At 38.1% G+C, this 15,438-nt stretch overlaps 1 protein-coding gene across 1 annotated transcript; it reads left to right on the forward strand.

The window, feature by feature from the left end:
• The first annotated feature begins 10,536 nt into the window (after positions 1-10,536).
• Positions 10,537-11,778, forward strand: LOC130698718 (ankyrin repeat domain-containing protein 1-like). The gene has a single exon (XM_057521401.1). The coding sequence runs from the start codon at positions 10,537-10,539 to the stop codon at positions 11,776-11,778; it is 1,242 nt and encodes a 413-aa protein (XP_057377384.1).
• Positions 11,779-15,438: the final 3,660 nt, after the last annotated feature.

Here is a 15,438-nt window from a genome sequence, read left to right on the forward strand (position 1 = left end):
CAACTGGTTACGAAGTTAGAAACCGCCGAGCAACAGATAAAAGCAGCTTTAGAAACAAACAAACAACTTCAGACAGAAACAAAAGAAACAAAAGAGATCCTTGAAAAAACCTTAACAGAAAAAATCGCCTTACGAAGAAGTCTGATAGATATTACTACAAAGAATAAAAATCTTGAAACAGAATTACAAAAAATCAACGCACAGACAATAGACCAAGAAGAAAAGATTAAGTATCTGGAGAACAGGATAAGAGAATATAGAAAGCAACAGGTAACATTCGCTGAAACCGAAGACTTAGACAACTCCAACGAACCAGGAGAGATAACGAAATTAGTAAGTGAGATAAACGACCTAACCTCAATAACAGAAGGAGACAAATCCCTTCACTTCGAGTTAGAATCTGAACAAGTTGAAAAACTACAGCAACTCAACAACGACCTACAGAACCAAATCGAGATCCAAAACAACAACCTTCTTCAACTAGAGCGAAAGTACCAAACTCTCAAAAACAAAATCGAAATGGGACTTTCACACAAAGAAGCTTCAAGAATTGACCGCGACACAACAGATACCGATAGCCTTGATACATCCACAACCCAACCAATTGTAAAAGCATTAGGAGAATTATTTTCCAGAGAAGACAAAAAGTCAATTCCAATCTTCAAAGGGAAAAGTACTGATAAACTAATAACAGAATGGCTGAAGGACGCCGAACATGTCGCACGCAACAACGACTGGGACGACAACCAAAAAATACGATTCTTCTCTGACAGACTAAAAGGCGATGCCTTAGAATGGCATGGAAACTACGTGGAAGAGCAAGGTGACGAATTAAGTTATGACGAATGGAAAACTGCCATTATTGCAAGATTCCAGGATGCATACGACTTAGCAGCACAAAGAAAAAAGTTATCCACGCTAAAACAAAAACCTGAAGAGAAATGCAAAGCCTTTATTTCAAGAATCAACAGTCTCTACGAGTCCATTGAAGGCAAAGAAGAAAAATCTGACCAAAACCAGACCATAGTTGAAGGTCGACTCATAAACACAGTCAAAAGAATGAGAGATTATACCAAAATCAAAATTCTGATGCAAGGCATTTTACCAAAATTCAGAGCAGAGCTATATTTTCGAATGCCCGAAGACCCTGAAGATTTTGATCAGCTTTGTAAACAATTAATCATATCCGAAGGTATCCTATATAGCAAGGAAACTGCAGAAGATAAGGAAATAAATGCGGTGATAGCAGGGATAACGCACCACGAGAAACAACAAGACAACGAACTTTCACAACAAAAGACAGAAATTGAATTCTTAAAACAAAAAATTCAGGAACTGGAAAAAACTAATAAAAACCGTAACTTGGCACAGGATACTGATATAACCGTAGCAGCAGCAGATCGATACGAACCAAGATCCTCACGATCAAGTGATCGGTACCCCAGATCACAAAATCCGCGAGTTCGATTCGACGACAGTTCAAATAGCAGAGGCCCCAGTAGTGACCGAAATTTCGGCCGAAGCAGGGAGAACAGCCCATACCGCAACAATTATACTTCACCACGAAGACAAGGTACTTCCCCAGGGTATCGACAACCCAATTACCCTTCATATCAACAAACACCGAGACCTTCATACAACAACGGACCGACCCATTACAATCAACCACACTTTCAACCGAGCAACAATCAACAAGCGTATCACCAAAACCCAGGTTATCCACGACAATACCCGCAGCAACGACAAAACCAGCCGAACACCCACGACACTCTTGGAAATAAGATTATCATCTGTTACAAGTGCAATAAAAAAGGACACATTGCACGAGAATGTTGGACAGATATGGCACGTATCAACAACCCGAACCACCGTCCAATGCAGTAAACACAATATCCCTACCAACCAACCCTTTAACACAAAATTTAGAAATAGCGATACCCAAACTAATCCGTATACCAGTAAGAATTTTTGGAAAAGAAATTAAGGCTTTAGTAGACACAGGAGCAGCAGCCAGTTTAGTTTCTGACAGCATATTTTTTAATCTAAAGGAGTATGAAGAACTTAAACATGTTAAAGACTCCCCTTCGCCAATATTTAGAACGGTGTCAGGAGAAATACTAAAATCGAAAGGGAAATATGGGTTTTCAATCACCATTAACACCAATCACGTCATTAAGCATGATTTCTTTATCATGGAAAACTTGAACGAAACTTGCATATTAGGATTAGACTTCTTATCGAGCAACAATGTAAAAATTAATACTAAAAACAGGCAGATCAATTACGATCATTCCGGAAAAGAACATAGCTTTGGTAAATACACACTCCCAGTATATAGCATAACTTTTGGCAAGACAGGTATTAATATTCCACTCCTCCCAGACCGTTCGTCAGATAGTAACTACAACAACGATCTGACAGTAGCAGATTATCGCAGCCTAGAATCTTTCTCCCAATCAGAAATTAACAAGAAATCTAAGCGAATTGGACAAACCCAAGAGAGTGAAACGACTAACATCTCCGACGAGATACGCATTAAAATTGAAAATCTATTGAAGAAACACGAAACTCTATTTGCAGAAAGAGAATCAGATTTGGGTCTAGCAACTGATGTAAAACATTCCATTAACATAGGATACAACGCCCCAATTACTCAACGATTGCGTAGAACACCAGAAGCATTAAAACTAATTGTCAAAACAAAGATTGAAGTAATGGTAAATAACAATATTATTAGAGAAAGTCACAGCCCATTTGCAGCAGCAATTGTAATGGTTCCCAAAAAAGATGGAGAAATGCGTATGTGTATTGATTATAGGGCACTTAACAAAATAACCGTAAAAGACAAATACCCATTACCAAGAATCGACGACACAATTGATGCATTGAGCGGATCAGTTTACTTCTCAACATTGGACTTACTAAGTGGCTACTGGCAGATCGAGATAGAAGAAAACGACAAACACAAAACCGCCTTCATTTGTGAACTTGGACAATACGAATTTAATAGAATGCCATTTGGACTAACAAATGCACCAAGCACTTTTCAACGAGCAATGAACAACATATTGAAATCAGTATTGTTCAGGTTCGCATTGGTTTACCTGGATGACATCATAGTGTTCAGTAATGATATTGCTGAACATGTGATACATCTAGAAGCAGTGTTTAAACTTCTTAAAGACGCAGGACTAAAATTAAAAAGAAAGAAATGCGAATTTTTCAAAGAAGAATTAGACTATTTAGGATATATTGTTTCGAAAAAAGGAATAACACCGAGTACAAAAAAGTTAGAAGCAATCATCAAATACCCAGCTCCCAAAAACGTGAAAGAATTAAGCTCATTTCTAGGTTTGGCTAGCTATTACAGAAAGTTCATCAGGGCTTTTGCTGATAAAGCCCACCCACTGACAGCGCTAACGAGAAAATCAGCCGAGTGGAAATGGGGAGAGGAACAAAGGGACGCCTTTGATTGTATCAAGAACTGTCTCATAACTAGACCTATCCTAGGGTATCCAGATTTCACGCGCGAATTTATCATCTACACAGATGCCTCAGGATACGGTATAGGAGCAGTCTTGGCTCAGATGCAAACTCTACCTCAATCAGCGGATTCAGCGGAGTCCGACGTACAGGAACCCCGTGAATCAGACGGCGCGGAAGTCGTCATAGCGTATAGCTCTAAACATCTGAACGACCGCGAAGCCAAGTGGTCAACCACAGAGAAAGAGGCTTACGCCATCATCCACGCAATTGACGTATTTAGAACGTATCTATACGGACGCAGATTCACCGTATTTACAGACCATAGACCTTTAGAATGGTTAATGAGCAAGACAGAACCCGCAGGAAGATTAGCTAGATGGGCACTAAAAATACAAGAATTCGACATCGTCATTGGGTACCGGCCTGGGAAGTCGCACCAAAATGCAGACACCCTAAGCCGTATTCCCATAGTGCCAATAGCACGAGTAGAAACAAGGGCAATGGAAAGAGGAACTGTCATAAGAGAGCTAGAAAATATTCGAAAAGAAGGTGAAAATCTAAAAGAAAAACTAAGGATTGAAAGATTAAAGAAACAAGAACAGCTGGAGAAAGAAAACGAAAGTATTCAAAAAGAAAACGAAAGTTTTGAGAGGGAAAGTCAAAGGAAGAGCGTAGGTTTTGAAAGAGAAATTGGAAGTGAAAGTAAAAGGTCTGAGAAAGAAGACAGATGGATAGAATTACAGCAAGCAGATAAATATTGTCAAAAACTAATGATGGAAATACAAGAAGATAGCCAGAAAAATAGAAATAAAAAATTCTCAAGCAACTTTATAATCAATGAAAAGGGTCTATTAACAGATAGACAAGGAAAATTAGTAGTCCCTGTACCGTTAATCGACGGAATTTTACGAGCAAATCATGATCACATGATGGCAGGGCATTTAGGAATCGAAAAAACAATAGCCAGACTTAGAGAACAATACTTCTTCCCATACATGCGACAAAACGTAACAGAACACATCAAAAATTGCCTTAAATGCGCAAAACGCAAGGCTGTGGGAGGAAGTAAAGCACCATTGCAACCTATGCCCCCAGCCGAAAGGGTGTGGGAAAGACTTGCGATGGATATTGTGGGTCCCGTTCAAGAAAGCGCAAAGGGACATAAGTATATTTTAGTCCTATCAGATTATGCCAGTCGTTTCGTCTTCACGGTTCCAATGAGAGATCAAACTGCCCAAACAATTGCTACAATACTGGTTAATGATATTTATACAAAATATGGATCCCCCGAAGTAGTACTAACAGATCAAGGAACTAATTTCCTGTCGAGCTTAATCCAAGATATTTGCAAATTATTTAAAATCAAACAAATCAGAACAACAGCATACCATCCCCAGACAGACGGATTAGTAGAACGATTTAACAGAACCCTATGTGACATGTTGGCTTGCTACGTAACGGATGAACCAGAAAATTGGGACAAATATCTACCATTTGTCACATTTGCTTACAACACAGCGAAGCAATCAACACTGCAACAAAACCCATTCTTTCTATTCTTCGGGAGACAACCAGTGCTCCCAAACGACATCAAAATAGACAGGCGATACGAAACATACGAGGATACCAGTGTAATGTACTCACACCAATGGAAGAAGGCTCAGCAACTAGCGAAGGAACACCTATTTCGGGCACAGACAAAACAAAAAAGATACTACGACAAAGGAACACAAGCGATCAAATATAACATTGGTGACTTTGTGCTACTGAAAGCTCCACCAACTGCCGGAAAATTCATCAACAGGTGGAATGGACCATTCAAAATCATCAGAAATTTCTCAAATCTCACTTATGAGATTCAACACGCGAGCAATGAAAAACTAAAATCAGTGGTACACGTCAACCGCCTAAAGCTCTACGTCCCGGCAAACCAAGAAACAGAAGAATTATCTAGTGTTCCACAACAACCAGGAAGTGAAACAGTGCGACGAGGACCAGGCAGACCAAGAAACAACTTCATCAACAACAAAAGAATACCTGTCCGTAGAGCGTGTTGGCATCGGCATCATCATGCAGCAGAAACGGAAAATTGTAAAATCATCGCACCAAATCTCCCCGGTCCTATACCAATTAATCCTGCACACACTAGAATGACGAATCCACGATACAACTTACGGCAACGCAACGAAGTCTCGAGATTCTAAAACGTCCAAATTTTCTTTTCGCAGATGGAACTGATACTATCACTCATCCAATTACTCACCATCATTCCATCCACATATCCCATCTATTCAACCGTATGCGACTGCCAGAACGTAAAGACCAGAGGAATTTTAGATATAGAGGCACCCTATTACTGCAATAACAAAGAATCAGATACAGCTCACTTACCCAGAATACCCACGTTGTACACTTTAAAAACAACACAAAAACCAGCAGCCTCTTGGAAAGGCTGGACCTGCAAGCAATGGATAAAAACGAAGAAAATAACTGGGTCATTCTGGATCGGATCTTTCGACACCATATATTCACAAGAAACTAAACTAATTTCCCCACTGGAATGCTGGAGAATGGTGAACGACAAGAAATGTGGCGATAATAACATGCAGACCGGACCAGCGGGTCTGAGTTTCACAGCCACCCCGACAGGCGAAGGGCAATGGTATGCCATAAAAACATATCACACCCTCAACTGTGTTGCAGAACAAATCACCTTACGGCAGGAAAAACAAGACGACCCAATCGAGAGCCCATTTGGACCATTAAATACTACCCAGCAAGAAGGACACTTCATCCAAAATCAAAACACAATAGTATGGGGAGATAGGACAACAAATAATTCATATTCTCAAACCTTGATCAAAGGAAGCGGTTATCTGGAACTTCCGAGAATACCGGAACGCGAAAACACCAGCCGTCTTTACGACACCAATCGACAGATCGAGATTTCATTCTTCAACAAACCAGATCGGGACATAACACCACAAGGTTACAAAGTTGTGGGCGTACCGCTCACATACCTAATCTTTCCAACCGAAACAACGAGAAAATTGTACGAGATGTTCAAAACAACTATACATACATGTATACAAAATACTCACATAGATACATCGGTATGCAAGGACTACAGGGAACTCCAGTTAACCAAGCGGAAACGATCCATTCAACAGGAAGTTACATTCTTGCTCAACGCCCCCTCGGAAGACTCAGGAAAACGTCTGTACAGCATTTCGTACGCCTGGGGACCAATAAGAATGGGATATCAACAGGCAATCAGGATCAACGAAAAGGACCGGAGTGTAAATTACAACGCCACTATATACATAATATACAAACCCGACGAAAACACTCAGTTAACCGCCCACTTTCGTCTCAAAGACGATGATCCACTTCCTCAAGGATCAGAATTCGAATACATCGTTGACCAAACAATAAGAATCCAGAACAGTAATATCTGTATCACGGAAGGAGAAGCAGGCCGACTAATTGTTGCTAAATGCTCAGAATTTTCAACACGGTGGATTCTAGATCAACAAAACCATCAATTAATTTCACAAGAATCGTATCTCTGTATTACACTAGGAACATACCAAACTATCATATTGACAGAATGCAGAGATGATAAGAACAGCGTAACACAAAAATGGATCTTTGAAACTGTCAACACCAATCCAGACATCATAGAAAATTTCCCAGACACAACTTTAGCAGAAATGCAGGAAATTCAACAAGAACAACGGAAGGCAATCACAACCACGATTAATTCGCCGCTATTTGGAGGAATTTTAAAAACTAATCACGGTAGCGGAAATATAATCTGGGATATGATTGCCTGGGGCCTATTGAAAAACGGAAAAACACCAAACGAAAAATGTCTAACACACCATGGAGTAAACAAGCAAATGACATTAGAAGAATGCGACAAAGAGTGGCCGCAATGTCAAGAAGAACTAAGAAAACTAATTAACAGCAACGATCCATTAGTACAATCACAAACAATGGTAGCCAACTGTAGCAAAGCAACAGAACGAGGACAAGCTTTCGAATATACATCTGATTTCACCATCAGACCGTTCAACACAAACACCTGTATCAAAGCCAATACGACAATGCTAGTACTTCAAGAGTGCGCTAGCACCAGCTCAATCTGGGGCACATTTGAGCACACAGGACAGCTCATGGCAACAGATAGAACTGGGCTACATTCACCCTCATCAGACAGGAAGTGTCTCACACAGAGAGTAGGACGGGTGACCCTGGGGCATTGTCACAGCTCCAGCCAAAAACAGCACTTTAACTTTGAATATCGCAACCCACACCAAATACGGACTCTCTCAGCGGCAGCCATCATAGCACTGCACACTAAACAGCCATTGGACGGGAAAACACTCCCAACCATACCACCACTAATGAAAAGAGAGGATAACAACCAATCAGAGAACAGCAAAACTTTGGCCACACCCCCTGCCACGCCCACAACAGAAAAACACACAACAACGACAAGCGTTACAACGACTACAAAGCCCACAATAAAAACCACACTGGGAACAACAGCAAAAACAACAGTAAAAAGCACTACGACAATTAAACCAGTTACAAGCACAGCAGCTAGCAAACCCACCACAACACAGAAAGTGACAACTAAACCCAGTATGACATCAACGTCAACAAAACCCACCACAACTACAAAACCAATAATCACATCGACAAGCACTAAACCCACCACTACTACTAGACCTACGGCAACTGCTAAGATAACTTCAACTTCAACAACCACTACAACTACAAAACTTACGACAACAACAACAATGGCCACTACAACAAGTTCCACAACAACAGAGAAAACAACAACGCCTACTACGACAAGTTCCACAACAACAGCGACAACAACGACGCACCAGCCAAGCTCAATAACGCCGAGCACAAAAACAGTAATCGAAAGTTCGACTACCCAACAATCATCAACACATACTGCCGGAGTAACCCCTTTAGCACTAACGGGAACAACGTCTACAACAGAAGGAACTCAAATTCAGGCCATCGAAGAAAGCAGTATTCGAAACTTGCCGTTAGCTGATTCTTTGATAATTTCAATGGATCAAAAAGCTGAAGATACATCAAATAATGAAAATTTAGAAGCCGATTTACCCAAAAACATTGAAGAATTCAACGACAAAATTAAATACGAAATAAGTAAAATGCACGACCAATATAAGATAAGCATCGAAACTGAACACGAAAACAAGTTGGCAAAAGAAATTCGGGACGTTTATTGTCAACTATCAGCAATCAAAAGAACACAAGCAGTTATATTAGCCCAAACCAACGGAATTTTAGCAGCAGCAGCAGTAGGTTTACCAATCTGCACAAGACTACAAGGCTTCGGTCAAGCAATGACACTTCAACAATGCGAGGCAAAAAGAATTTTTATATCAGCAAACGAAACCAAATGTGGATTTCAACCGTTTTTTACTTACGAAGGAAAAAACTGTACGATTGGAACAGATGGATGGTCAATTCATCCATATTCTGATTGTTTCTGGAAAACACCTTTGGTAAATTTAAATGGAAATCCACACACATGGGAACACAATTCTACGACAGGAGATTGGATACGCCAGAAACCTAGCATTCACATGCCTAATTTAGACCTCATTTCAGAATTTGAAGAACTCCATCTTAACGATTTCGACTTCGCGCTGAAAAGCCATCCAGCACACGAGACGATGGAAATGGAACAATTAAATATTCTAAATGACCTAGTTGGCAGAATGCAAGAAGGCAACTCCAATTCTGTTGGAGACATTGTAATGTCAGAACAACAAGATAATCAAATAGGAAACATGTTCTCATGGTTCGACAAACTAAAAATAATTGGTCTATCAGCGATAGGATTTGTACTATTCCTCGTATGTTTACGAATCTTCATTATTTGCAACCCCATCTCGAAGATAAAAGAACATATCCGCAGAAAACGGAACTTTACAACCAGATACGATGATGGCGTAGAGGAAGAACACGAACTCGCATCAATGATACCGGCACGAGAAACAAATTACCATTCGGAAATGGCAATCGAACAACCGTTCCTAAGAACAACCGCCCCTGCACAACTAACAACAGAAAGACAAGGTCAAATGCGCCCTCCCCGACCAAGTGCACCAAATTCATTAATTTACCCCTCTATCGAAACAACTGACACAATCCCACAATGTACAGGAAAACACACCATGTGCACTTACGTCGTCGGATACGGCATGGTTTGGGAAGACCTATGCCGTTGCATGTCAGAAACAGACAATAGTAATTCAGCCAGAAAGTAAAAGTCCCAAGGTCATTGAAATTAAAAGTAGCCACTAAACATAACCCCTGACAAATTTAATTAATTACAAAATAAATTAGCTCCCGGAAAATAACACACTTATCAGCATTTTTTTTTTTTTTTTCTCTCGACCACTTAGGTGATTTTTAAAATATATCCCATACTCGTAACTTTATAGTAAAACAAAAGGTAGAGACAAAACCCGAATAACAATTTTGTATTCCAAACTAACATGAAATAAAAAAAATTCAAAATAGAAAACCTTTGGGATAGACAAAACAAAAATTACAAACCCAAATAACATTTTTTTTTTTTTCCTCGACTAAAACAAACAAAAAAAAAAAAAAAAAAAAAAAAAAAAAATCAATAACAAAATCACCGGAGAAAAAACAGTGTAGTGTAACAAAGAACGACAGAAACTAACGCACGAAGAAAAAGAGACGCAAGAACCCCTATAAGAAAAGACAATCACTTAAAAAGGGAAATAGAAAGTTCAAAATGTAACGGTATATTCATCAATTCGCCCCACGGCGAAATAGAAGACGGAACACATTAAAATAGAAGAAACTACCTGTTTTGAAATTAAGAAGAGGGGAACAAGAATTTATGAAAAACTCTGCAAAAGAAGACTTTTCAAAAAACTAACCTCTTCCCAGTGTTTCAACGACATAATTCAGACAAAGTTCTACAAAGAAAAGTGTCATCACAAGTCAACCTTTACTCTAAAAATGGAAAACAACAACATCACTCAGGATAACGCAATGGACGTAACCATCATCCCACAAGAAGAAAAAGAATACGAATTAATATACATTAGTGATACTGAAAGTGAGAATAGCCAGCAGGAGTACAAAGAAAAGGAAAGTGCTAAAAATGCAGATGTGAACAAGCAGATAGTGAAAAATGTAGAATGGGACGGAATCAAAACCGAGAAAAACGATTTTTCCGAACTAGAGAGAAAAAGTAAAGACATCAGTGAATCAAGTGACGACGACACCGAGGAGGTAAATGCCTATAGTGAAATGGAACCCGATCTGGATAATACCTACAGTACTGAATTTATATTGGAAAATAACAGTGACAACGGTTTCCAATATGACCCACCCCACGGTACCGAATTGGAAAATGTTAGTGACACCGACCTCCAATGCGAACCGCCCAAAAAACGGAGCAGACCGAATAACCAACAAAGGGAAACAGAAACATGCAAGAACTGTCGGATGAAGACAATAGCACCCCTTTCAACAGAACAAGCAGAGAAGATTCAACTGCACCGACAGGCTACTATTGACTTGGAAGACGGAAAACTTTGTCTATCAATGATGGAAGCTACACTACCAACTATAAGAAGATGCATCCAAAAAAGATTAGAATCGCTAGGATGTTGGCCACGACAAAAAATGGCCATATTCCTTAATAAAAGATATGAGGAAGGACGTACCCTGCTCCACACCAGTATACAAAAAGTAAGGTACGACATAACTGATGCTCTACTTGCCTATGGGGCAAACCCCGAGATAATGTATCGAGGCAGCACAATTGGACACATGGCAGCGGAAAATAACGACTTATTCCTGGTAAGGATACTAAAACACCACAACTGCGAGTTCACAAATCGCAATAAAGACGGAGAAACCCCGCTAATGACAGCAATATCACACGAACATGAGGAATGCGCACGCCTAATTTCGACACCAACAAACATCAAAATAGCAACCAGCAAGGGCAGAACCATCTTGCATTACCTCGCCAGATACGGTCTCGAAGACTTGGCAACGCAAATCTGCACAAAAAGAATAATCGACGTCAACCAACAAGACGAAACGGGCACAACCGCCCTACACGATGCAGTGAGATACAAACAATCAGACATGATCGAGTTACTGCTTCTACACGGAGCAGATACAAAAATAAAAGACAACCGTGGACATACAGCTATGTCAAACAATGACAGCACAAACGCACTATAATCAAGACGAAGATAGAACCGGTTTATTCAACCATAGCCATCATTAGTATTCATAGAAGCAGCTGTAGTTGGTGACAGAAAAAGAAGAAGGAGAACAGTTTCTGCTAAAAATTCAGGTGAAGGAACAAGTTTTTTATATTATCCGTAAAACAATAGTCGGTGATGGAAACACACACATTGGAGGACCAATTCTTCTCATCGAAGAGGGGAAGGAATGTAACGAGCCCACAGGCTATCCGAAGACAGCCACACCCTCAACATCCCTCAAGCGTTTCACAAGTGAAAGCGAACGTGTCCCCTCCCATTTTACCTTCATTTTGTATGTGTGTTAGTAGTATAAATACTGCATGATTGTAACATGTAATTGGGACCTGTTACGACAATCCACTGCAATACACGAGGTTTGAAACTTTACACTATATTCAAATTGAATACAAGTAAATTTGATGCTGTTTGCATGTAGATATTGAAACTCACTGTATCACACTATATTCACATTGAATACACGTATATTTGATACTGTTTGAATGTAGATCATGCAACTGATTCTATAACACTATATTCACATTGAATACACGTATATTTGATACTGTTTGAATGTAGATCATGAAACGGATTCTATAACACTATATTCACATTGAATACACGTATATATGATGCTTTTTGAATGTAGATATTGAAACTCACTGTATCACACTATATTCACATTGAATATACGTATATTTGATACTGTTTGAATGTAGATTATGAAACTGATTCTATAACACTATATTCACATTGAATACACGTATATTTGATACTGTTTAAATGTTGATCATGAAACTGATTCTATAACACTATATTCACATTGAATACACGTATATTTGATGCCGTTTGAATGTAGATATTGAAACTCGCTGTATCACACTATATTCACATTGAATACAAGTATATTTGATGCTGTTTGAATGTAGATATTGAAACTCACTGTATCACACCATATTCACATTGAATACAAGTATATTTGATGGTGTTTGAATGTAGATATTGAAACTGATTCTATAACACTATATTCACATTGAATACACGTATATTTAATACTGTTTGAATGTAGATATGGAAACTCACTGTTTCACACTATATTCACATTGAATACACGTATATTTGATACTGTATGAATATAGATCATGAAACTGATTCTATAAAACTATATTCACATTGAATACACGTATATTTGATACTGTTTGAATGTAGATCATGAAACTGATTCTATAACACTATATTCACATTGAATACACGTATATTTGATACTGTTTGAATGTAGATCATGAAACTGATTCTATAACACTATATTCACATTGAATACACGTATATTTGATGCTGTTTGAATGTAGATATTGAAACTCACTGTATCACACTATATTCAAATTGAATACAAGTATATTTGATGCTGTTTGAATGTAGATATTGAAACTCAATGTATCACACTATATTCACATTGAATACAAGTATATTTGATAATGTTTGAATGTAGATGTGGAAATTCACTGTTTCACACTATATTCACATTGAATACACGTATATTTGATACTGTTTGAATGTAGATCATGAAACTGATTCTATAACACTATATTCACATTGAATACAGGTATATTTGATACTGTTTGAATGTAGATCATGAAACTGATTCTATAACACTATATTCATATTGAATACACGTATATTTGATACTGTTTGAATGTTGATCATGAAACTGATTCTACAACACTATATTCACATTGAATACACGTATATTTGATGCTGTTTGAATGTAGATATTGGAACTCACTGTATCACACTATATTCACATTGAATACAAGTATATTTGATGCTGTTTGAATGTAGATCATGAAACTGATTCTATAACACTATGTTCACATTGAATACACGTATATTTGATGCTGTTTGAATGTAGATATTGAAACTCACTGTATCATACTATATTCACATTGAATACACGTACATTTGATACTGTTTGAATGTAGATCTTGAAGAACATGGTCTCCGTGGACGTCAAAAACGGTTTTGACATCCACGCCAAGTATTCTGATTGGCTGTTGTAGTCAGGTGACGAAGTCACGTGACCAATGTCACGTGACCCAAAGTTTTTGTTTTTATCGGCAGCCATTTTGTTTTTTCTGAAATAGGTAATTTTGTTTAACAAAACAATCACCTAAGTGTAGCACTTTAAAATTTAGTTACTCGTATTTCGTGAGGTAAGTTAATGTATTAACCCTATATTACACTATTTAAAAGATTTCTTATAATATTTTGTTCTAAATCCTTTGCTTGTTATCCAAGGAAACTGGCAATATGGATGATTTAGAACCCAAAACAAAACGAATGAAGATGGACGAATACAATGAAAGGAAAAAAATAGAAAGAAGCAAAAAAAATCCTTTTCCTGGTACCCGTGGGTATGGTATTTGTAGCTCCACGGTTCTTCTAAGCAAAAACGGTATTGAAACTAAGAACTTGCCTAAAGTTAGTAGGGAAAGAAGAACACGAGAAAGTTATTTAAAGAATCTTGATCAACGTTCATGTTCTGGTAAGTCTATTTCAGATATATCATCAATTAATTTAAGTTTTTATTGTATATAGTTATAAATATGTTTCCGTTGTCTGTTTGTGGTATTTTGTGAATTTTTTCTCCATCGTTTGTTTACAGGAAAAGATAACAATTCAAATATTCAAGACACAGAGGAAGATGCTGTTGCCTCTTCTTTGTCTTTTAAGGAGTATATGGAAACTACCAGTGGAATGGGTGAGTTACAAAGTTTATGAAGGAGAAACTTTTCGTCACACGCATTTTATGCACGTTGATCTTCCGGAAAAAAAATGCTCTTTCTTTTGTGGCGATGTCATATGTCGTTATTGGAAGTGGGCTCAAAAAGTTGCGCTACTCTTCCCTGAATTTAAGTCGACGACTGAAGACATGAAACCATTTCTTGAAAGAATGCATGCAAAGGTGCACGTATGGTACTGTCAGGTAAATAATTAAATTTTTATAAATAAACTATGTTTTACAAGAAAACTTTCAATTTCAGATTCTCTGGGTTGGGCATTGGATGTTGAATGCTGTCCTGACACTTGGAGAAGAGCAGGAACAAGTGTTCTCTAAAATGTCAAGATATGGTAGCGTAACGAAACATATGGGAAAAGCAAGTAATCATATTTTTATTGTAACCAACAATTACAAATACAATTGCCCTTACTATTATTCTTAGACCGCAGGGACCATATAACTGCTGCTGTTCTATTCTGGAACGTACAAAAGGAAAAAGGAATGGTCCACCAACTTGTTAAAAGAAGAGAGAGAGTATGGAATTTCTCATTTGTTTTATACTACGTTCAACCTTTATAAATTCACTTTTTAGGCTTTAAACCAAATAAAGGTTTCAAGTAAGCAGCTTAAAAGTGATTTTGAAACATATCATTTAAAATCTGAGGAGCTTCCCAGACTTCTTGAGGAACTCAGGAAGACGGCCGAAGAATACAAAGGTATCATTGAAGTTACTTAATTTAAAACGTATCTGAAAGTTAATTCATTTATTCCTAAAAAGCGGGGAGGAAACAAAACAAAGATGCGGAATCTCTGTTAGAAATGGCTCAAAAGACTCTGGAAGGATATAACGCGCATATC

This window comes from Daphnia carinata, chromosome 8 (genome assembly GCF_022539665.2).
Source record: "Daphnia carinata strain CSIRO-1 chromosome 8, CSIRO_AGI_Dcar_HiC_V3, whole genome shotgun sequence".
Taxonomy (NCBI): Eukaryota; Metazoa; Arthropoda; class Branchiopoda; order Diplostraca; family Daphniidae; genus Daphnia; species Daphnia carinata.

Coding starts and splice junctions, on each gene's coding strand:
- LOC130698718 (XM_057521401.1), top strand. CDS start 10,537: ATGGAAAACAACAACATCACTCAGGATAACGCAATGGACGTAACCATC.